General features: G+C 37.8%; 1 protein-coding gene across 1 annotated transcript in view; it reads left to right on the top strand.

Moving 5' to 3' along the window:
• PCSK5 (proprotein convertase subtilisin/kexin type 5) overlaps positions 1 to 23,078 on the top strand; it is a 269,604-nt gene that overhangs the window by 216,950 nt on the left and 29,576 nt on the right. The window contains 5 exon segments of the mRNA XM_009328171.1: positions 1,947 to 2,049; positions 5,327 to 5,463; positions 7,467 to 7,664; positions 8,007 to 8,075; positions 22,203 to 22,245. Of these exon segments, the coding sequence (XP_009326446.1) occupies positions 1,947 to 2,049; positions 5,327 to 5,463; positions 7,467 to 7,664; positions 8,007 to 8,075; positions 22,203 to 22,245 (550 nt within the window).

The following is a 23,078-nucleotide window of genomic DNA, read 5'->3' as shown; positions in this document are numbered from 1 at the left end:
TATGTCAAACAGTTATACAGTTGATAATATTTTTATCATTAGTCCTTTATAAAGTAATCTATCATACAAGACACAGTGTTGCAGTCCAGAAAAGCTGCATCACTTCCATGGAATTATGCCAATTTACATGATTCAAGGTTTGGCCTATATGGACACGTGTGAGATTACATAAATGCATGTAAATATATATATATGCACAAAATGGTCTTTGGATAATAAGAACTATAAAAATGTGTGAATGTGTACGCATACAGATTTCTGGTTCCCTGATCTCATCAAGAGACTCTTCATTTGCTCGCAGTTCTGAACTTCTTTCTAGTTAGCACTGATCCCAGACCACCCTCTGTCTTTGTGCTTTATATGGCTCTGTCGCTGGCTTTTTGCTCGTCTTTTACTTTTTTCCTTTCTTCAGGAGACACACAAACCTGTACAAAATGAAAATTGTATCTTTACCTACATTTTGGGTACCTCAGCTTTGGCCTACAGTTGGCTGGATGTTCCAATTGGTACGCCTTTATCACTATACTGTTCCCATCTCCTTAAGATTGATAAGTGCTATCCTAGATTATATCTCATACCAGAGATTTCAACTATTATAAAATTTGTTAATAGAGATTAATATGGAGTAGCAAATACAAGGGACAGAGAGCGTAATTTGCAGTATTTTAGAAAATGTTTCTTTCTTTCCTACATCGTTTTACACTTATAGCAATACTTGCTTGTACAGTGCTTTTGCTCTTCAATGTAAGGAACTCATTGCAACTGAGAGCCAAAACCAAGTCATTCCACATTTGTATTTTGACTCCTAAAGTTCACTGCATTTGCCAAATCTGGATTTCCTAGCAGCAATGCAAGTGGAAAGAGTTTCTCCATATTGAAGTATCCATAGGAACTGCAGCGTTTATGTATTATATAGGACTCTCTGCCCAACCCCTTCCATTACTTAAGAATGAAGGAACAGCCAATTCTCTCAAATATATAGACTGTTAGAATACATTTTCCCATAACAAACTGACATAAAAGACCCAGTCTTGAGCTTTATAAAACTGCTTGATAAACTGATTTACTGTCCCCACACGATGCTGCACACAGATACAGTATTCATGCTACTTACCAAATTAATATCCCTGCTCTGAGAGTTATGAAGCATACAGCTTACCGGTTTGTACCAATATTTTAATTAATATTCAGTAAATAAAGAGGCAAACTTTGCACTTCAGCACCATAGTAGTACTAGTGCATTCATGATCTAGAGGTGTTCATATCTTTATCTCAGTTTTAAGGCGACAATTCTTACAATACAAAATTATTTTTTCGAGTCCCAATGGGCATTTGGGCACCAAATTTTCATTCAGCCTAAATGAGAGCCCAGGTCTTTCACGTGTGGAGTCTTCCAGCCGCAGCTTGGGAGGGGTACAAAAGATGTTATAGCTAGAGGTTTGGGGAGCACTAACATGTCTCTGACTAAGGGAAACTTATTCAAGTCCTTCTCCTCACATAGCATACCCCACACCCATGAGAGCACATTCTTTATGCTGCAGCTTGCAATCAGGAGCACGTTGCAGCTACACCAAAGGACATTAGGAATACCCCCAGGTAGCACTGGTTTTGATGTAACTCTCCATAGTGAATCTTAAACAGTCCCATTACTTCAGCTGATGCAAAAGAAATAGCAATAACCCAAACAAGAAGAATCACTCTCTGTCAGATTCACATGGAATAAATAAATAAATAAATAAATTACTAGAAGCTACTAATTATGAGTATCCTGGTTCCCGAAGGGAGCCAGTACTAGTTTTCTTGATACCACAGGGAAATGTGCTCATTTCAGTAATTCAAAACAGATCTAATTCCTTTTACTCATTACATTTTCCAACCTGGCTTAGCGCATGGGTTTTTTTTAATGCGAGTTGTTGATCTGAAATAAACAAATCTTTTTCTACCAGGGCAATATCTTGATGATTCCCAAGAATGTCAGTTGTGTGAAGCATCCTGTCAGAAGTGCATTGGACCTGAGCCGGACAACTGCATCAGCTGCCCACTCACAAGGTAATTGTCTCCTAGCACAGTGCAGCACAAAGGCCTCCATCATCATCTGGAAAAGTGGCTATATGGTCTTTAGCACTAGCTTGCAGACTCAACTGAAGAAGCAAGCAATGATTAGGGCAAAGAAAACCAGAGCAAGGGAGAAAACAAGTGTTATGTGAACAAGACAGCTGGCTACACAGGCAGTTGATGTTTAGCCAGATGATTCCCACAGATACAGAAAAATTTCTTGTAATACATGAAACAGTCTTTCTTTCACTGTCATCCTTTCAAAATCACAATTGATAGAATCACAACAGTGACAAATTTAACAAGCATCTAGGGGGTCTGTAGTTGTACATAGCTATGGAGTTTGGCACAAGACATGAATATGGACACTGAGGCTAGCAATCAGCTAATTTGGGAGATTTTCATACCACCTAAAAATCATCCATCCCCTAACTGAAGCATTTTAAGTTAGGCTGATTTTTCTAACCTGCCATGAGGAGTGAATAGAACTAGAACAAAGCTTTTCCACAGGACATTGCAGATCAGAGGCTCATGTTTAGGTCATCTCACACCTAGTCCAGGCGTCTACTTGTTTTAAACTCATGTCCTACCAATAGCTTTGTTCTCACACTGATAGCCCTGGTTCTGTTGCACTGGACTGCATTGTAGCCAGCTGATATTTACAGTGGTATGAAATCAGAATCAGGTCCTGTAAGGCATAGAAAAAAAATCCCCAAGCAATCCTGCAATTTACCCTGCAAATATCTATGATATGACTATGCCAATATAAGACACACCAGGACCAGTAACGTCCAAACAAATTCATAACTGAGGAAACAGTATTGAATTAAGATGTGTTACGTAAGAAATGGCATTAGCACAGGAAGTCTGGGCAGAATTTTGGGCTGCAGACTGGATTTCTCTGATTCACAATCACATTAAAATTAGGTTGTCTGTGTTTCCTTGTAACCTATTTTGTGAGCTTTACACAGAGATATCTGCAAAACAAAGAAGGTAGAGAACAATGCCATTAGGCAAAACCACCTAGGTGTTTACAGGAATGAGGTCTTTGTGACCTTTTGGAAAGGTGCTGCTGTCTTCCCCGTAACAAATCTTCTAACAGTTTTCAGTGTTGGTATCTAAGGTTTCTAAAAGCTTTCTGTGCTTCTCCCGCACATTAGGAAAGCTGTTAGAAAAAGTCATATTAGGACAGTCAGTAGTAAAAGAAGTAATAATAAAGAAAAATCTCACCCAGAGGATGAAGTGAAAATCAATGGACATTATTCATTATGTACTTGAAATTGACCTGTTTAATTGAAACAGAATCCTAAATCCTGTTGCTCTTGAGAGCTTCAGATTGTGTCTATTGAAGACAGTAATGAGTGGTCATTAGATAATACAGACTAAAATTCAGCAGTGCTTCTTTCCTACAAAAGAACACCTTTGAAAAGGATTAAAAGATTGCGGGGGGGGGGAGGGGGGGGGGCACAATTACTGAAAATAATGTGAAAATGAAAACACTGAATAATCCCCGTTCTTTGTGAAAATTCAGCAGTAGATGTCACCTTATTTCATAATAAAATCACTGTCAGATCATCTTCTTATTTGATGATTCAAAATGCTGTTACCTCTTTCTAAAAAATTATGGAATTGTAGGGTTTTTGTCCAGCCAAACTGATTTTCACAAAGTTCCTCATTCATCTGTTTGTTGTTTGAGCTACAAAGGTTAGTCACAAGACCTGACCTGCTGGTGTCTTTCATTAGGGGCAACATAACAAAATGCAAGAAAAATGTACTTTACCACTGTGTGAGCTGTTTGTAAGGATGGCTATCATTACAGCCAGTGCATGCAGTAGAATACAGTAATACTTGCATGTCATATAAGCATAGCCCAGCTACCTCCAGTACTTCTGTCACATTGTCCCTTTTGCACAGAAACCAACCAGAGACGGCTGCAGTCCTCTTGAAGAGCTGAATAATGGTCTTAAACATGCAAGTATAGTTATATGAACTACAGTCTGCACAGTACTATCTTACTGTCAGACTCCAGAGCAGAGATACATCTTTGCTGAATACTTCATATAGCCATACAATCTTCTTCCCAATTCCCTCCAGCAGCGTGCCTTCAGCCTCACAAGCCTTTTAATCAATTCCTAAGTTTTCTTTGTTATGTGCGCTTCAGGAAGGCTCTTTGTAAGATAGCCTATTCTATCTTCACACTTCATAAGCATAGCCTTCCAATCACAGTAAATTTTAAATGGTTTCAAAGACTATTTGACAAAATTGGTTTTAAACTTTGCAGATATTTTTCTCCTTTTCTTTCAGAATAGATCTGACAATAACCATAGCAACTCAAATTTATGAAGGCATATTGCAGACATTCTCTAATGCCATTGGCTGGCTCCAAGGAAGCATGCACTATTTTAATGGTATGGAAAGCCTACTGTTCCCTAGGTGTACGGACAAGCTGATAGTCTCAGAATCTGTACTAAGATCCTGAAAGGTGCTCAGCTTCTCTAGAAAGTCCTCAGATACCAAACTGGTCAAAGCAGTTAAGTGTGGAAGATTGTAGTCTCTCTTAACATTGAAAATGCTGTCAAATTCTAGCCAACTTGTTTTATATTCTTTTAATAGTCATATCTGTATCAATGCTTTTCTACTTTTCTCCCAAACAGATTAAAACCAGCAGACATTAAGTAGTGGTGAAAAATGAACCAGAAATTTTCATCACATAAAAGGATTCTGTAGCAAATATTTCATTACCCAGCAAAAGGAGAACATTTAGCAGCAAAACTCCTAAGTGTTTGCAGACATGCAAGTCTAAAACTACAGTTCCTAAAGGCCAAGATTCAGATAGATGTTTGACTTTATGTACACAGTCATTGCAGTTCTGTTCACAGGAAGCCTTTAAAGTAATACTAATAGGAAACTTCAACAGATGGATCATTCCTTCACAGAGAAAGACCAAGCCTTGTTTTGCTTCTAACAGACATAAGTGACCACTGCAGGGATTGTGGTAGAAGGACATCTAGGTACAGGACAAAAAGGTGATTTTTCTCAGAAAATTCTCAGAAAAAACTAATCTCTGAAGTCTAAGATCCAGGTTCAAAACATGGTTGACTTTCCACTTAGTTAATACTATAAATAAGGTCAGGAAAATGAAAGAGTAATGTACCAAGACTCTTGTAAATAGAGTGAACGAAGAATATCTTGTGTTTCTTCTTAGTTTCCTTTAAATTTAAAGAACAAGTAGTTGCTGAATTTGTAATTATGCCTCTCTCTGCCTCTAAAGAGTCTTTGACGATGGTTGCTGTGTTATGCAATGCCCCAGAGGAAAGTTTGAATTCAAAGGACAATGTCATTTGTGCCATCATACCTGCCTGGACTGCAGTGGAAGTGAACCTAACAAATGCACCGCTTGTGGAACAGGTAAGAAAGATCTCCTCTTGCAGCTTTTTCCCCTTCCTTGGCCTCCAAGTTTCCTTCTCCATCTGCTCTCAGGACCAGTTGTTAGAGCCAATAAAAGAAGTAGTGCTTTTGCTATTGATCTGCATCATAATCTTGTCTTAACCCTGAAGGGAGCTGGAATTCTATTCTTTTCTTGTAAAAAGTATAAGAAAAGACAACTCTGCATTGTCCTTGCATCTTTATGCATTTCCCTTGGTATATTTTGAATAAGAGCTATGTTAACAGAAAGAAAAGGAGTAACAGGGGAAAAAAAGGACAGAAAACCTACATAGCTTGCCTCTGGAAAAGAACATGCCTCCCTCAGGCTCTACACAGTATGTGCTACACTGAAATAGAGCAAGCTTGCTTGCACAAGCAGGCAGGCAGACAGGGTGCTTTCCAAAACATCTGTCTGGGGAAGGCTAGGAAACAAGCATGGTGGGTTCCACCACAGACTGCTGTGTCCCTACAGCTGGACAAATGGGGCCTGCAAAGAGAAGCTTACCACTAACACACATAGAAACTTGTCTTTTTGACATATTTTTATAGAGATTAGGTTGACAGAGAGGGTAATATAATTTGTGGTTGTTCCAAAAAGCAAGGCCTCTCCTTTTGAAACTCCATTATAAAAATTATTCCCTCTCTCCTCTGTAACACCTGATGTGTGAAGAACTTGAGGCTATTACATACAAGTATGTGTAACTAGCCTGAACAGCCCATGGAAATGAGTATTTAAGATTTAACTTTTAATTCACATAACAAAAATGAATTTTCAGTGAGCTTTTTCTGAGGTCTCACAATGGATTCACAGCCTTTTTCCTTTCAGCTGCTACTTCCAGTTCAGTCCTAGCCATTAATGGCCCAAGCTTTATTTAGTAATAAGTGTCCAGATAACAAGAAAACAGTAGTATGGCTGGCATTAATTTGTCGTACTGATCATGAGATTGACTTTCTTACTTTGGGAATGTGACTCAGTAGATGAAGTTTCCAAATGGTACTTCAGGTCCAATGTGAGGGACAAGTTTGTATAATTGTTCCCCAAGTCTCTCCCTATGGTGGACAGCAATATAAATTTCTGTATTTCTGTGTATCAAGAAATGAAGACACTGATGAGAGCCACACCCTGAGGAGGCTGGAAAAGATCGTTCTAAAGATTTGTACATGAAAAGTAAAAGAAACAAAGTCTGAATAGTTCTGCTATGGTGTAGCAATTATACCCTATTACAGCTGCTTTCTCTGCAGTTTCAAAAGTAAATTACGGTAAGCAAATTCTTGCTCTATAGTTAAAGCAATCAAACATACTTAACGCAATAATGTATGTAATTTATACCATAGGGTAACCCATTAGAAAACTCCCCATGTTGCAGCACATGGCACATGGAGTTGTAGGTGTTTTCACAGGTTTCATTCAGAAGCAGTTGAAGTAGGGGACCTTGCAGTTCCCCATGCACTACAGAATGCAATTGCTCTGATAGCAAATAGATGCATGCGTGCTCTTCAGATTCAAATCTAAATGATTCCAGAGTCTAGCTGTGACTGGGATGAGGATTACAGTTTAATCTACTATGGACACAAACTGATCCTTTCCAAAGGTGAAGTGGGCAGCTTTGCTTTCCTAATGGCAATTCTACATCCGCATGTACAATACAGTACAAATACTTGTATGTTCACTGCAAAGGAACTGAGTAATTGAAATCTCTTGACCCTTATTTTATTAGATCCACCTTATTTACATTAGGATGTAAACAGTAATTATTCACTAGCATGACATCTTTGTATGTCATAAATCACCAGGAATGTGGAATGTTTCAGGCCCTGAAACTTTTATACATTTTAGCTCATCTGGTGTAAAACTGTACAAATCTAGCAGTCAGTGAACAGTATTAATTCTCATCAGTTGAAGCACCGGTGCTTCATAAAGCTGCTTCTTATGCCCAGATGTCCTCTATTACTGACATGTTTTTTCCTATTTGTTTGCCGCACAGATAGAAGAGGGATTGAACGTTTCCTGTATCATGGGGAGTGCAGAGAGAGCTGTCCTCCAGGTCACTACCATTCAGAGCACACCTGCGTGGCTTGCTCTGGCCACTGTGAGGTGTGCCTGAACTCCAGCCACTGCAAAAGATGTTTCAGAGGCTACTACCTTACTCAAAACACATGTCAGAAGCATAGTTGTAGAGAAGGTAAGCATCCTTTGGTAGGAGTTAACAAATACTCTATTTAATCTGTTACAGAAATGTGGTTAAGGGTCTTGATACCTGTTTTGAAATACACAATCACATCTGATCCTGAGGTCCTTAAACTCCAGCTCTGATTCTCTTCTAATATTATATTAATGTAAAATAGGAGTATTGTCCTCAAATTGAGTGCGGTTACACAAGAACAAATGAGAAAAGAAATTGGTGTGAATCTTTCTCCTTTTTGGATTTGGATAAAATTTATTTCCAGGAGCCTTGCTGAGTGCTTCCAAACGTTGGCCTTCATTATCTAGAATTAACACAAAATTGGTGATTTTCAAAACACAGGTGAAGTGGAAGATCCTGACTTTGAAGATTGCATACCTTGTTCTGATGGATGCCAGAACTGCAATCTGGGTAAATATTCCCTTTATGAACCTTTATCCTTATTCTTAAGTAGGGAAAAATTATTCCTCCTCCCTCTCTTGTCACGAGCCTATGTGCATGCTGCTGAGCAATTAGTCACTGCTGCATTCTCTCACCAAGTAAACTGTATTTTTCCCACTGTATTTATTTTTGAACACCATTTCTAAATTCTATATCTCCAGCATAAATAAGAATAATTTTTTTATTAATTTAGCTATTAATCTTTTCAGCACTTTTTTTTTTCCTGCTTGAATGCCACACTCAGGCTGAGAGATTTACTGACTTTCTGAATCCATTATCAGACACAGAACTTCTTTATTATAGATGATCACATTTTCTAGGCCTGAAAATAGATCATTAGCCTGTGCTTTTTCTTTAAGGAAATAGACATAAGGACAGACCTTAAATTTCATTCAAGAGCAAGTCATTGCAATAACAATGCTACTGCCCTAAAAAAATACCAAAACATTGATTTGTTTTTCACGCTGGATTAAAAAAAAAAAAGTTCCTTCTCAAAATAGTATGATGTTGGCAGAGAATTTGTTGTCTTCAGATAAATGCCATTTAACTTACTGAACTCAATCAAATCTGTATTGCATAAATGTAAGTGGATGCATCTAGCACAGCTTGTTAACTCTGAAGGTGCTTTTGATCTCAATAGTTCACCTTCACAGAGGATTAAAAATGTTCAAAAGACATCGCAATTCATTGTTTCTACCGTGTTTACCTTAAGAAACTTTTATTTCCTGTGGCTATATGGACAGGAGTACAACTGATCAGTAACTCAAGACTGAGAGGCAACAGGGTGACCCATCAGAAAGGCAGTCTTCACTTACGACCCCTTAGGCAAATTTCTTCTCAAGAAAGCACAGTTTAGGTAAAGTAGTGCCCAAATGAGTACTGATATGCCAAGACACTTTGATAAAACCATCTACAGTGCAGAAAGTAAGACTTTGCTAAAATCTCCTTGAAGGATTATGCAGAAGAAAAAAACTAGACCTAAGCTTTATTTCTTTCGGTGCAAATCTAGAGCAAGTCATTAACAAAGAGTTACCTGGAATTACTACTTGTTAAAAAAAAGGAACAAATTTGGCTTGCTATATTTCCAAAGACAGTTTTTCAAAGTGCTAAAATTAGAGACTGCCAGGACCATCCATCCCCTCCCTGAACTCAGACAGGTTTTCACAGGCAGAGGAGTTCATACTGGGCCCTCTGGTTTCTCCCACTTGGTCCCTAGTGTGTTTTGGGGCCTGTTGTAGCAGGCACTACCACCACTACCAGGAGACTGAATGTTGCTATACAGAGGAGAGTGAACAGCAGGAAAGAAAACTGTGAAAGCACCCCATAAGAAAAAACAAATAAACAAACAAACAAAAAAAAAAAAAACCCGGAAGTTAATTCCCACCACTAGTCACAACCGTTTTGATATTCTTTCTGCTTTTGCATCAACAACATTTTTCCCTGGGAAACAAGACTATCACGAATGCTTATGCATACCAAACATGTAAGGATTTTCATCATACACTGCTTTCGTCTTTCTACCAGTCATCCAATCTAGCATGACATACCATAAAACTCCCTATGATTCTGGTGACCAGCCGTTCTGCATGAATGCAGTCAAGCCTAATGTTTGTTTAAGGAAATAGACATAAGGACAGACCTTAAATTTCATTCAAGAGCAAGTCATTGCAATTACAATGCTACTGCCCTAAAAAAATACCAAATTTTTTTGGTAAAATACCAAAAAAATACCAAAAATACCAAAATACTCTGTGACTACCCCTGTAGCTTTCTATATTGCTGAATGAAGAGCTGGAAGGACCAAGTTTTAACATGATTGCAACTACACTGTGGTCTTTTTTGTATGGCATGGTATCCAGATTCTCTCCCTAGCTGTCTGCTTGGCTGTGGGGAGAAAAAAAAAGAAAAGTTAAGGGAGAGAATCTGTTTCAATACCAATCTTTATTGTGCTATCAGATGTTACTTTCCTATGGTAGTATTTTTGGTGCTCTTCACAATACTTGTGACTTAAAATTCTTTATATCTCTTCTGCAACTGTTTAGTGCCAATCTTTGCTTTGAATTGGAGTGAAATGCACTATGAATAGCAACTTATCTTAAAATAGTCTTTGTAAGTAACTCAGCGGCTGATTTTCTTTGTATATGAGCTTAATAAGCCTGCATAAGGAGCCTGCAAGATTGTTCATGGGCAACTGGCATACAAAAAAAGGGGCTGTACTCATTTACCTTTGTCCTCAGAAGATCACTCATCTCCTAAATATTAATAATCCATAATATTCACTACATATTTGCTCTCAGGTTCTTGCACTCAAAGTTCTGATTTAAAGTAGGCTTTTCAAAAGCTTCAAGGATAGTGGGTAAAACAAAGACTGAATTAACTTTCACTGCTCCGTAAAGTCGGAAGCATTAAGATGCCAGAGCTTGTAAGGAGCAAACTATTAAGGAAACTCTTTGGCAGTTATTATGCATATATTATTGAGAGTCAAAGAGGTTAGTTTAATGTTAGGTCTATCTGGAACAGAAGCACAGAGGTGGGCTAAAAACAAGATCCCAAGCATCTTTTGCAAATTACCGTGTGTTCCTGAAATAAAGCATGACCTGTAAACTTCAAACTTAAAATTATTCAGGTAGAGATACTGTTTGCTTGTGTTTCTGCTCTTAATATTCAGTGAGTATTCTGGCATATCAATAACTTAATTCATAGATAAGATGAGCACAGTAATACATTTCTCATGTCTTATCAGAAAATTGGTATATTTAGAGACTTCTGTAAAAAACCCCAACAGCTGAACTGCCTGTCTCTTGGAAAACAGAAATGGATTATTTTGAAAGCTGTAAAGAAATACACTGCCATAAAAATAATTTAAAATAGTAGAATTTCAAGTTGAGAAAATATGGAATGTGATACATTTAGTTTCACATCTTTATGGTGTTTCTACAGACTCTTTTTTTAAAATTAAGTAAATGCTGCATGATTTTGCAGTCTTTCTTTGTCTTACCTTCCTTTCAACACCACTGAGGAATTTAATCTGAGTAAGAACTTTAGAGCAGGAGTAGGAAAAGCATTCCAATGCTATAAACGTTTCTACTAGAAGTGCATCAGAAAGATCTGGGGAATGGTCTATTAAAAAAAAAAAAAAGGAGGAAGCAAAATGTAGTAATCACAGAAATTGGAATCAAAATTATATAGGTCACATGCTGAAAAGTAGTTATTCATATACAAATGCAAATACATTTTGTGCATACTTATGTATCTGCAAAAGACTCAAGATCATTCTCTAACAAAAAATCATCAGGCACCTGCTCTTTCTGAAGTGCTTTGAGATCGTTTGTAAGATCTGTAAGACCTGTAAGAGAAAAATAACTAACTTCTTTGGTTTATACTGAGTGCAGGGTCATTTATAGAAGCTGTATGAATTTAAAAAGGAATAGTGACATTACATTGTAAACTGGGAGCAACAAAATGCAAGTGATTCTCTTCCTGTCTACAATTACAAAGGTTAACTGATATTTTTTTCTTTTTTTATAGACACGGATCTAGTTGTAAGGAGGGATATAGATGCTAATTAAGATAACTGAACTGCCTGTTTTCCTAGTAGCCTGAAAGACAAGTAATTTTTGGCCAAAAGTTTTTTTCACAGGGCATCAAAGAATGGATTAAACCACCATCTGCAGTCTTGGGCAATGTTGTCCTGCTTTGTACAGGCAAGAAAATGAATAGGATTTACTCTCTTTTGGCATGACGCCAGGTGCCAGCAGAATAGAGCAAGTAATGGGGGCAGACTGTATGGGAATTCTCCTTTCTTGATCAGTAGTGACCCTACAGACAGATTAAGACACAGATATCATACTTTTCATTGGTTTGATACTTTACATCCCGTGCCAGACATTTCAGAGAAGAATGTAAAATCCACCCAGTAAGTAACACTGCAGGTTAGTGCTCACCAGGTGTGAGGATACTGAGGTGGAAGATTGATAGTATTTGTAATATTTTCTGGGATCCTCAGGGAATGAAGTAAAATCTTTCTGTTTTCCTCCAAGTTTGGACAAAGTTTTGTTTTAGGGTTCCAGCGTGGCAATAGATTTCTACTGTATCTACATTGAAGGTCTAAGAGCAAAGACAGGGACTGTCAGAGAGACTTAATCAAGGATAGATAAGTCTAGTAGTTTAAATACAAATTATGTTTTCTTTTAAATTCAGGCGATACTTTTCTTTCTGATTCACTTCATTAATTCGGAGGCTGCTCATATTTTAAGGAGATAAAGAATCTTTAATGCTCATAGACACCATTCTTCCTGCAGACACTGTCAAGTCCTGGGATATGTAATAGGAAAATTGCCTTAGACAGCACTAATCCCAAAAGTATCTATGGCTTTGTGTATACAGTGTCAAAACAATGGCTGTGCACAGCAGGGTTCACCTCCCTACCTTCTTCTGCCCACATGCTCTTGAATGCATCTGACTCTGCTTGCTGCCATACTAGCCCAAGTGGCATGCTCAAGCTCTCCCATGAGATCTGAAAGGCAGACTCTTGCACAGGCATTGAAATCTGAAGTTAAGTCTTAAGGATGACTTCAATATGCGTGTTTAATCCTAAATTCTTACAAGCTGCATTCAAATATATTCCTACTGCTGTACAAGCAAACACAAACACAAAATTGGACAGACAAAGTGTCTCAGAAAATGCACTGAATAAATTTCAAGACCACACTTCCAAGATTATCTTTATGGCTTTGGTACCTCAGGTCTGATAACCCAATTTTGGATACTCTGAGCCTACTTTCTAGAGCAGCAATGAGCTATTGCTCCCTCTGATGCAGATAGATCCATGGGAACTGCAGGTCTTCATCACCTCTGACCATCAGGCCGTGATTAAATTTTAATGACTTGTCTTCTGGTGGGCACCAGAAAAAACGATGACGTCCACAAAATTAAATCCAGTTTCCTCAAAGATAGCTTTTGAAAGAGAAATTTCTGCTGAAGCAATGTCATTAAGGATGAGGATTTTCTTTCTGCCATTGCAGCAGCTACCTTCCACCCCTCAATGCAAGTTCACTGATTCACAGATTTAGATCACTCCAGAATACCACCCATATTTTCTCCAGACTCTTAAAACCGTAATGAGCTTCAGAAACTTTCTTCAGAGTTAAACTTACCTTTTTAGAAAGCATTCAGCTATGAGCCAACACTCAGGACAAGAGAAAAACGGTAATGTAAAACTGCAGAATTTGAGCCAGTTAAATTTATTATTCTAGGAGAATTTCAGAATCAATACAATGCAAGAACATAACAATCCTGGCTCTTATTTGATATGCCTAAAATACAACACATGGACCAAAGTGTTTTCTCAAACACTTTCACCTCTCACTCTCTTTTTAAGAATACAATTTGCGTTTGCCCTTTTGCACCTGCATAATGAACAGGCACAAAATATGAGTACTCATGCAGGTGATAAGTGACAAACTTCTCTGATATGCAGTGTCTACTGACTTGCATATGTACACTTCACAAGGAGAAACTACCACACTATTAACCAATAACGCTAAATACGAACACCTAGTTCACTGAGGAGATAAATATTTGCAACACATGGAGCTCAAGTGGATCATTGATAAATTCACAGGCAACAAAGGATAGGTATTCCCCCCAGAAGGGATTCTGAAAGTCAGGCATTGTCCCAATTTGTTTGCCTTCCTGCCAGTGTCGTCCCATGGAGACACACATTCCTGATCCAATTCTTGTTCACCTACTTGCTGATTCATTTCCACTCACCTCACCCAACTTGAGAAAGTACAACATGTTATGATATGAATACTTTTCCAGAGATTGCCTCATCTCCATGTAGCAAAATACCATGTATATTGCCTTTTGACCCATCCAGGTTTCTGCAAAGAGCAGCACAAATTGGCTTTTCAAACCTTTGCACCAGCACTATTTTCAAAGTCTAACACTGAGAATAAAGTGCTTCTCAATGAGGGTGCAGAGTGAAGAATGTTCAGAATAGCCATTCCACTTTTCTCTTTCAAAGATACATTACAAAAGAGACAAACACCAAGAAACCCCAAGGAGCGGTGCCCCTGAGAATAAAAGCCTACAAAATAGTCATTTAGGCCCAAGTGTGACTCTGTTTCAGCAATGTAAAGCCCGAACAACTCTCAAAGGTCATCCAGAACCTAACTATTTAGTTTGGTCTGAGTAACAAGGTCTATGTACAAACATACAGCTGTAACGGTAGAAAGTGAGACTAAATAACATGCAAATGCTCCATGAGATCCATTATACAGAGTGAGATGGGGAAAAATGCAGTCTATAAGGCAGTGGGAGTGAGAGAAAAGGTATTTGTAGAAGTTTTAAGGAACCCGTGAAATAGCTAAAAGGGCAGCACTGTGAACAGACTCAAGCTCACAGCTACAGATTGCGATTCTGGCAGTTGTGCTCATGATTAATGAGTGAAAAGTGATTTGGTTCCCATAGCAACCTAAGAAACACGAAGGAAAACTTCATTTCTTCAAACCTTCCCTGATGATGAATAGACCTTGGCTTTCAAAATACCAGAGAAAATTATGATAAGGATCCTTTTTTATCTCAGAGTAAATCTTCCTCAAGAGGTTAATCTTACAGAATGGGTTTTAGATTTGCTGATAATAGGACTCATTTCCACAGATTTCTGGAGTGAGAATATGCAATCTGGGCAAAAAGAATGCCCAGCAAGGTTTGGAACTGTTCTCTGATTTTCAGTACTGACATTTCAGTGTAGACAGAACATTACATTAGAGGATCTTGTCTTTCCTAGAGTATAGGTAAAAGAGAATTTCTTTGCATGCTGAAGATACATGTATGTATTAAAGAAAACATTCTGTCTTTGAAATTTTTATTTCTTTGAGAAAGAAAACTACTTCCTGGGTAAAATCCAGGCTCGGGGCAGGTCATTGGAAAAACTTAAGATATGAGATTGAACCATGAGTTCTGCAAACACAGAATATTTCAGATTTTAGTTGAGAGTTCTCCGTAGAAATAAGAGCACAGAAGAAAAATACTGGATCAGACCAAAAGTTCATCTAGCTCAGTAGCCACTGACCAAACAATGAATGTACTCCTAAAATTGCGAAGGCAAACAAAGTATGTATTGCTACTCCTTCAACAATTTGCAGTTCAGGAGCTTCATGAATCAAAACAGTAAAGAAATGTTAGCTGCTGAATCATTCTGCTGGAATTACTGAAGAACAAATATATTAAAACAAATATAATCTAAACCATCTGCAGACCGGACCCTCTTTTCAGGGAAGTTTGCTGCCTCCCTGGGGCCCAGATCAGGGATGTCACCAGAAAACTGATGAGGCTAGTACAGCCTTCGAATTATTACCTACTCCTGCTCTTTCACATGGGTACTAGTGATGTTTCAACAAGAAGACCAAGGTCAATCAAAAGAGATTTCAGGACCCTGGGAAGAATGCTGAAGGATTCAGGAACATAGGTAGTGTTTTCCTCAATCCTCCCAGCAATGGGGAGAGATGCTGGAAGAAACAGGCGAGCCCAGGACATCAACACCTGGCTCCAAGACTGGTGCCTCTGCCAGAACTTTGGGGTTTATATTCACCAACAAATGCCAGATTCTGCACCTGGGATGGAGTAATATTGGGCACAAGTATAAATTGGGAGAGGAGTGGCTGGAGAGCAGCCCTGCAGAAAGGGATTTGGGCGCGCTGGTTGACAGCAGGTTCAATGTGAGTCAGCAGTGTGCCCTGGCAGCCAAGAGGGCAACCCGCACCCTGGGGTGCATCAAACACAGTATAAGCAGTCGATCAAAAGAGGTGATTATCCTGCTGTATTCAGCATTGGTGCAGCCGCACCTTGAGTACTGTGTGCAACTCTGGGCCCCACAATTTAAGAAGGATGTGAAGGTCCTTGAATGCATCCAGAGGAGGGCAACAAAGCTGGTGGAAGGGCCAGAAGGCATGTCCTACGAGGAGCACCTGAGGACTCTGGGTTTGTCTAGTTTGGAGAAAAGGAGGCTGAGGGTCGACCTCATTGCTCTTGACAGCTTCCTGAGGAGGGGAAGAGGAGAGGGAGGTGCTGATGTCTTCTCCCTGGTATCCAGCAACAGGATGCATGGGAATGGCTCAAAGCTGCATCAGGGGAGGTTTAGACTGGACATTAGGAACCCCTTCTTTATCAAGAGGGTGGTCAGACACTGGAACAGGCTCCTTAGAGAGGTGGTCCATGTGCCAAGCCTGTCAGTGTTTAAGAGGCATTTGGACAATGCCCTTAATAATAGGCTTTAACTTTTGGTCAACCCTGGAGTGGTCAGGTAGTCAGACTAGATGATCGTTGTAGGTCCCTTCCAACTGAAATCTATTCTATTCTATTCTATTCTATTCTATTCTATTCTATTCTATTCTATTCAAGAAAGTCTACTTCAATATGTACTTCTTCCAATTCTTTGGGTTTATACAAGTCTAAAGCTCAGGGTCTTGATCTTTCAAATAAGGAATTGTATTACAGACCCACTTATTGACTGTAGCAGTGCAAATCTTGGATTCTCCCCATATAGAGAAGATGTTTCCTGTATGAGTCCTGCCTGCATAAATATGCTTTGCTAATGGAGCACCAATGGAATCCAGTTGTTCAAATCAGTGGTAAAACCTGCATTGATGTCTGTGGTGTAAACTTAGGACCTCTGGCCTGCAGCCTGTGTTCTTGCTTATAGGAGAGCACTCTTTGGGTAATGCTATTCACTCAGAGGAACTACCTGTAAGTAAGAAACTATTCAAACATAAGGGACTATCTCAGCATAATAAATGTGTTCAGAAAATGCACCTCAACACTCAGAAAGTTCGCTTTTAGTTTTTCGAGAAGCTTTCATGCTTGTTGAAATCATCACATGGAGATTTTGATAGGTGGAAACAATGGCCAGTAGAGTAAGAACAAAAGATAACAACTGAGTGATAAAATAAAATCTAAGACAAATAAACTTAATGCACTTTCTTAATTGTTAGATAGCACTGCTGATGTCCTGATTTCATTTCTGTTGAAGTACTCTTACCTTTTATTTTACTAGGAGTGAGAATGAACCACTACTTCTTCTTTGTTGTCCTATAAACAATAACTTCTCTGGCTGATATCACATTTTGGAGCTTCATGTCTGGTATAAGTCTCACTAGAGCACTGGTCAACTATGTCTGGTGAGAGACTAGACCGTTCTGATCCAATATTTATTTTTTAAGCCAGTTTTTAAAATTTTCTATTCCTTAAACTTCCTGATCTCATCACTTCCCCTCAGTGAAATCTCCCCCAAAACTTGATGCATATATCAACATATATACAAGTATTTAAGTATTTATCAACATTTCACCTCAGTCATACAAACCATGGAACTATTTCAGGTAATGCGTATTATAATGCTAATCTTTGGTTTCATTTCATCTTATCTGCACTTCATTTCTACTTCTAACTACAACGTATTAAAATACTTATTTGAACAGGAAAATATGCCTTGTTTCCTTTATTTTGTCAGTGAATACAATAACAGCAAGTGACATTATTCCTCTTTTAGAGTAAGGTAATTGGGATTAAAGCTGTGGGATTTTTTTTCAGTTAACCAGCTTTACAGCAAGAATAACACTCAGATCATTTTTTGGTTTTATTTTTCCCATTTTCATCCTAATTAAAGGTAGCTTTAATTTAAAACAAGAAAAATTACAAAAAAATAAATAAAGTTAATTTTAGTAAAAATATATTTTTGGAAGAGACGAAGTCTATTCAGAGTATTTTTTCTTTTTTGCCTTAAAAATACGTATATTTTTAATTCATTAAATATCTTGGCTGAACCAAAGTTATAGTTTTTGGCCAAAGCAAATACTAATGCTGTTTTTTCCCCCTATAAATCTAACTGACAACAGAATCCAGCTTTTTCCTTGGTTAAAATTCACAATCTCTTCTTTCTCCCACTCCCTGGTAATATGACTTGTCAAAATAAATTATAATATCAGAAATGAGAAGAAAGACAGTAAAGCTGATACACTGACAAAAAAAAAAAAAAAGAAAAAGAAAAAGAAGTGAAAAACCAACAAAAAAGACACAGACAAACAAATATCTTCTCACACAAACTGGAAGATCCAAAACAGCGTCCTTGATTCCACAATAGAAATCTTCATTTTTAAGGCTTACTGAAAGCTGAGTTTTCAGTTGGGCCAATGTCTAGTCAAAAATCCTATTATGTTTGGATTGTACATTTCAGTTATTTTAATTGAGATGCCATAAAAACTAAAGAAAAAATGGTCTAAGGTAGTTAAAATATATAATGACTCTTGCTGGTGATCTATTACAATTTATAGTACTTTTTTTTAGATTATTGTAAATTATTGTTCAGGGGAATGTAAAAGGCAAATAAAATCTAGCAGTAACTGTTGAAATTAAACAATTACTGCAGGCTGGCCCTTAAAGGAACACTGCAATGTAATATAAAATCATTTTCAGTCATTACATTTAATTAAAATGGAAAAGAAAGGTAAATCAGGCATTAAGTCCCAGGCCGTGAATATCCTGAACTTCTCCTGAATGCAAAAAAAAAGTTCAGTGTATTCAGCACATTCTAGACTCATGGCTGAGCCAATAAATAGTTCAAGAAATTTAATTTTTTTAAAAGTTCATAAACAAAACAGGAAGATAAAATAAAAGTTACAGCCTAAATACAGATCCTGCAAAATGTTTCCTTGCACTTAACTTCAACTCCCAGCTTTATTGTATACAGTAGATAAAGTTAAGCATGCATCCAAGTCATTGCGAGATCTGGGTCTAATTAGGCAGGCTGCTTTGAGTAAGTGCTACTCAAAAGTACAGTGGGCTAGCCATGTGAAGTTTCCAGAATTAGGATCTGTCTAAATACCATGAACACTCAAACATAGTGAAACAGTGACAAGGATTTTCAAAACGCTCTGGAGCTTATTTTTAATATGGATGAACTTAGGTCCTAAATATTTCATTAAGCCTCTACAGTAATACTACAAAAAAAAATCACTTACAGTGTTCCTTTACATATTTGAACAAAAATACCCTTCCAGCACAACAATGCTATGCTTGTAACGCTAATGTCCATACTTCCCTCCTGGAGCAGAAAAAAAAACACTAATTCATTTCAAATCAGAGAGTTCCAACAGAATGCATGAATGTTTGGCCTTTGACCAATATTTAATCTTTGCATGTACCTTTCCTGTATTATAACATAGCTGCACTATGAATGTATTGTACTTGAGAAGGGTGGGGGGTGGAGGAGGGAACAGGAGTATCAGTTTGTTATAGACAAGGAAAGAAAATAAATGACTTTTTCTATGAACTCTAGACAATCTCTACTTATCTAAGAAAACTGCAGTCAAACCAGAAAGTCACCGAGGATTTGTTTGTGTCTAAGGCCTTATATTTTAAAATTGTTTGAATCCTGTTTCCAATTCCAATTCCAATCCAGCAAGATAACTTTTGTTTCTGTCTTCAGAAGAGTGGCATAAGGTCAACATAGTGGAAATCAATGCAAATGGAAACTATAAAATATAGATGCAATATTAGCAGTTCTTATGACAAGAAGTCTTTTGGAGCATGACATACCAAACAACTCACTTTGCGCCACAGACATCTCATTATTTTATGGGCAAGTGAAGATCTCAGTGAATATAGGATGTTTGTTACTGCTAGTCCAAGAACTGATTGTGGCAGATTTTAAAGGAACCACTGCTGAAGAACTGCACATATATATCCATAAAATTCCCTAGACTTAGTTCATCCTTAAAATTCATTTCCAAGGTTTTGGAAACATAGCATGTGTTAAATATCAAATTTGCTATTGCAGGAATAGTTGCATATTTAGTTTTCTCTCTGCCTGCTATCAGACTGTTGCCCTCTTTGCATTCCTTTCTAAACTATGTTCATTATTCCTCAACAGTTTACATTCAGAAACTATAACTAAGTATAGAAGGTGGTAGAGCTTCTATTTAGTGGGCATCTCTTTAAGAGAAAGAACAATGGTTCAGTAAGGGTTGATAAATAAGATAATGTAGTAGACAAATCGACAAACGAACTTAGGCCACACTAGCCCATTGACTGCATGTTTTCATTTTGCAAAACTGTCAAGAAATTCTCCCCCCGCCTCCAAAATCTTAGGTTTGAAAAAGACTCAGTGCATGCCCAAGTGAAATACAGCAAACCAGCTATTCCTATGAAATTTGTGGCCTTCTAATAAGGTATTTACTATTAGCACTTCTGTCTAAACTTTGTGTAAGCAGCAGGATGCAAGTGCTATTTGTGATACATTTTTTGCCCTCTCCACAATATGTATCCTAATCCGCAATCTAAACAAACTATTTCTACCCATTTGTTCCTAGATACTTTCTCTTAGATCCTAAACCAACTCAAAGTACACAGTCTTTACTTAACGGTCACTTACTTAATACTTCATTTTTCTAATCTTTTTCCAGAGGCCAACCAGACATTGTGTCTTTGTTTGCAATTACTGCTGTGATCTGCCTCAAATTGAGCTACATAGATAGTCATCCATACAGGCAAAACTGAGAGGGCAGTTAGGAACGAAAAATGTCATCAGAACCTCCCACAGGCAAGAGGGGAAAGAATGCTTTCTTCATAAAAGCCAGAAAGTACATGGAGAGTTAGTTACTAAACCCGCAAGCAACCCCAGCAATTTTAACAATGTCTCTTTGATGCGTAGTCTATTCTTTCCATCAACAAAACGGAAGGACTGTATGTGCCAATACCATAATAATTTTCAAAAGGTACAAATACACTTATTTATCATCACATGAACCTGGCTCCTAATAATGTTCTATAAAACCACACAAATTAATTGGGAAAAAAAAAATCTCAGGAAGTGTTCTTGTTCAGAAACAATATTAGTATTTCTGAAATCATTCAAAAAGAAGCCCCGGACAAACCAAATGTCTTTTATCTAGAAGTAAAGGAAGACTTCATAGAAAATATTTTAAGAGTATTTCCTGTCTTAAAATCTAAGGAAAAGAACACTAGATCAGGTGATTGCTGTTTCTGTTTGTGCTCTAAACAGTAAAGAGAATATTTTCACAGATCTGCAACATTTCTGAGTAAAACGTTACACCTCATAAATAAATTGCTAGAACTACTCACAAAACCAAGGCATGTTGCCTAATAAGTTTGCATGTGTGAAGTGTGATTTATTGTAGACACAGTTCAAACAGACTCAGTGAAAATTTTGCCTTATGAGTACTATTAATATCAAAAATAATTTATAGGCATTTCATAGTAGAAGTGTTTATAAATACATTCACCCAGGTTGTTCTGTTTCCTTCCATTCTGCTCCCTTCGGGATATTTGAGTAAGGTAAAAGAAACAGAAAGCTCATAGAAGATAATGGAAGGTTATAGAAAATAGTCTTCATTTCGTGTGAGCATAAAGCCGTATCCATCATTGTAACAGTTTTAAGAAGTTGCATAACAATTTTTCTGTTCATTCAACAAAATTTTTCAATGCAAAAATTATTTTTCTGATGAGAAAGTTTACCCAAAAGCCTTGTCATCGTCCCCCCCATAATATAGAAAGATGTTTGTCTAGCTCATGATTATTAAGATTAAACTGATTACTTACGTGTTTTTGAAAAGTTTGCTTTTAGAGGTGCCAAATGCTTTTAACTTACTTCTGCAACAAATAAAGAAATAGGATGAAACTACAGATTTGGATAACTTAGAGTCTGCTTTTAAGAGTTCATTTTGCCCAACCTGAGCTCCTGGGAAGGTTCTGCTTTTCAGAACAGCACTTCCTAAGCACTCAGCACCTTCTAGGTACCTTATGCTGAGGACTCAAAAGTCACAAGTCACTGCAAAAATACAGGCCAGGACTTGATCGTGGAAGAGTTTATCTCAAAAAAATGTTGAGATTCTCAACATTTTTTTGAGAAACAAAATGTTTCTCAAAAAAATACAGAGATTCAGAGGTAATAATGTTCTAGTTATGGCTGTAGTGGTTTTAATGTAAGAAAGATTAACAAAAATGGTGTAGCAACAATTCTTTTTAGAATTCTGGTTTTAACTCTGAATATTATTTACATAATTTCACATTTTTCAGATGACCCAAGAATCTGTATAAGATGCATTCAGAACTATTATATGTAAGTATAGCTGTGCAGCTCTTCAAACATATACATTTTTCTAAAGCAAAAATACGTGCTTTGCTACATAGATCTGTGCTGTGTGTTATCCCATTCCTTTTAAGTGTTGCCTATCTGAGAATACTAACTTTGGAAAAAGGCTTGGGAAATGCTGAAAAACTAGCCAACTGCTCACTATCAAGGCCTTTTAAACCTTATGTACTGATGTGAACTTTACATATATGAGGAGAGGAATATGGAACAGAAAGGATCTAAAAGTTAAACAATGCCTCTGGATTTGGGCCGATGAGATCCATCCGTGGGTCCAGAAGGAACTGCCAGATGAAGTTGCTAAGCCACTATCCATTGTATTTGAGAAGTCATGGCAGTCCTGTGAAGTTCCCACTGACTGGAAAAGGGGAAACATAACCCCCATTTTTAAAAAGGGAAAAAAGGAAGAGCCGGGAAAATACAGGCCAGTCAGTCTCACCTCTGTGCCTGGGAAGATCATGGAACAGATCCTCCTGGAAGCTATGCTAAGGCACATGGAGGACAGGGAGGTGATTTGAGACAGCCAGCATGCCTTCACCAAGGGCAAGTCCTGCCTGACCAACCTAGTGGCCTTCTATGATGGAGTGACTACATCAGTGGACATGGGAAGGGCTACAGATGTCGTCTATCTGGACCTCTGTAAGGCCTTTGACACGGTCCCCCACAACATCCTTCTCTCTAAACTGGAGAGGTATGGATTTGATGGGTGGACTGTCCGGTGGGTGAGGAATTGGTTAGATGGTCGCATCCAGAGGGTAGTGGTCAATGGCTCAATGTCCACATGGAGATTGGTGACGAGTGGC

Source organism: Pygoscelis adeliae, unplaced genomic scaffold (assembly GCF_000699105.1).
Source record: "Pygoscelis adeliae isolate BGI_AS28 unplaced genomic scaffold, ASM69910v1 Scaffold45, whole genome shotgun sequence".
NCBI lineage: Eukaryota > Metazoa > Chordata > Aves > Sphenisciformes > Spheniscidae > Pygoscelis > Pygoscelis adeliae.
The sequence above is the reverse complement of the archived record's forward strand: the minus strand, read 5'-3'. Positions and strand labels throughout refer to the sequence as shown.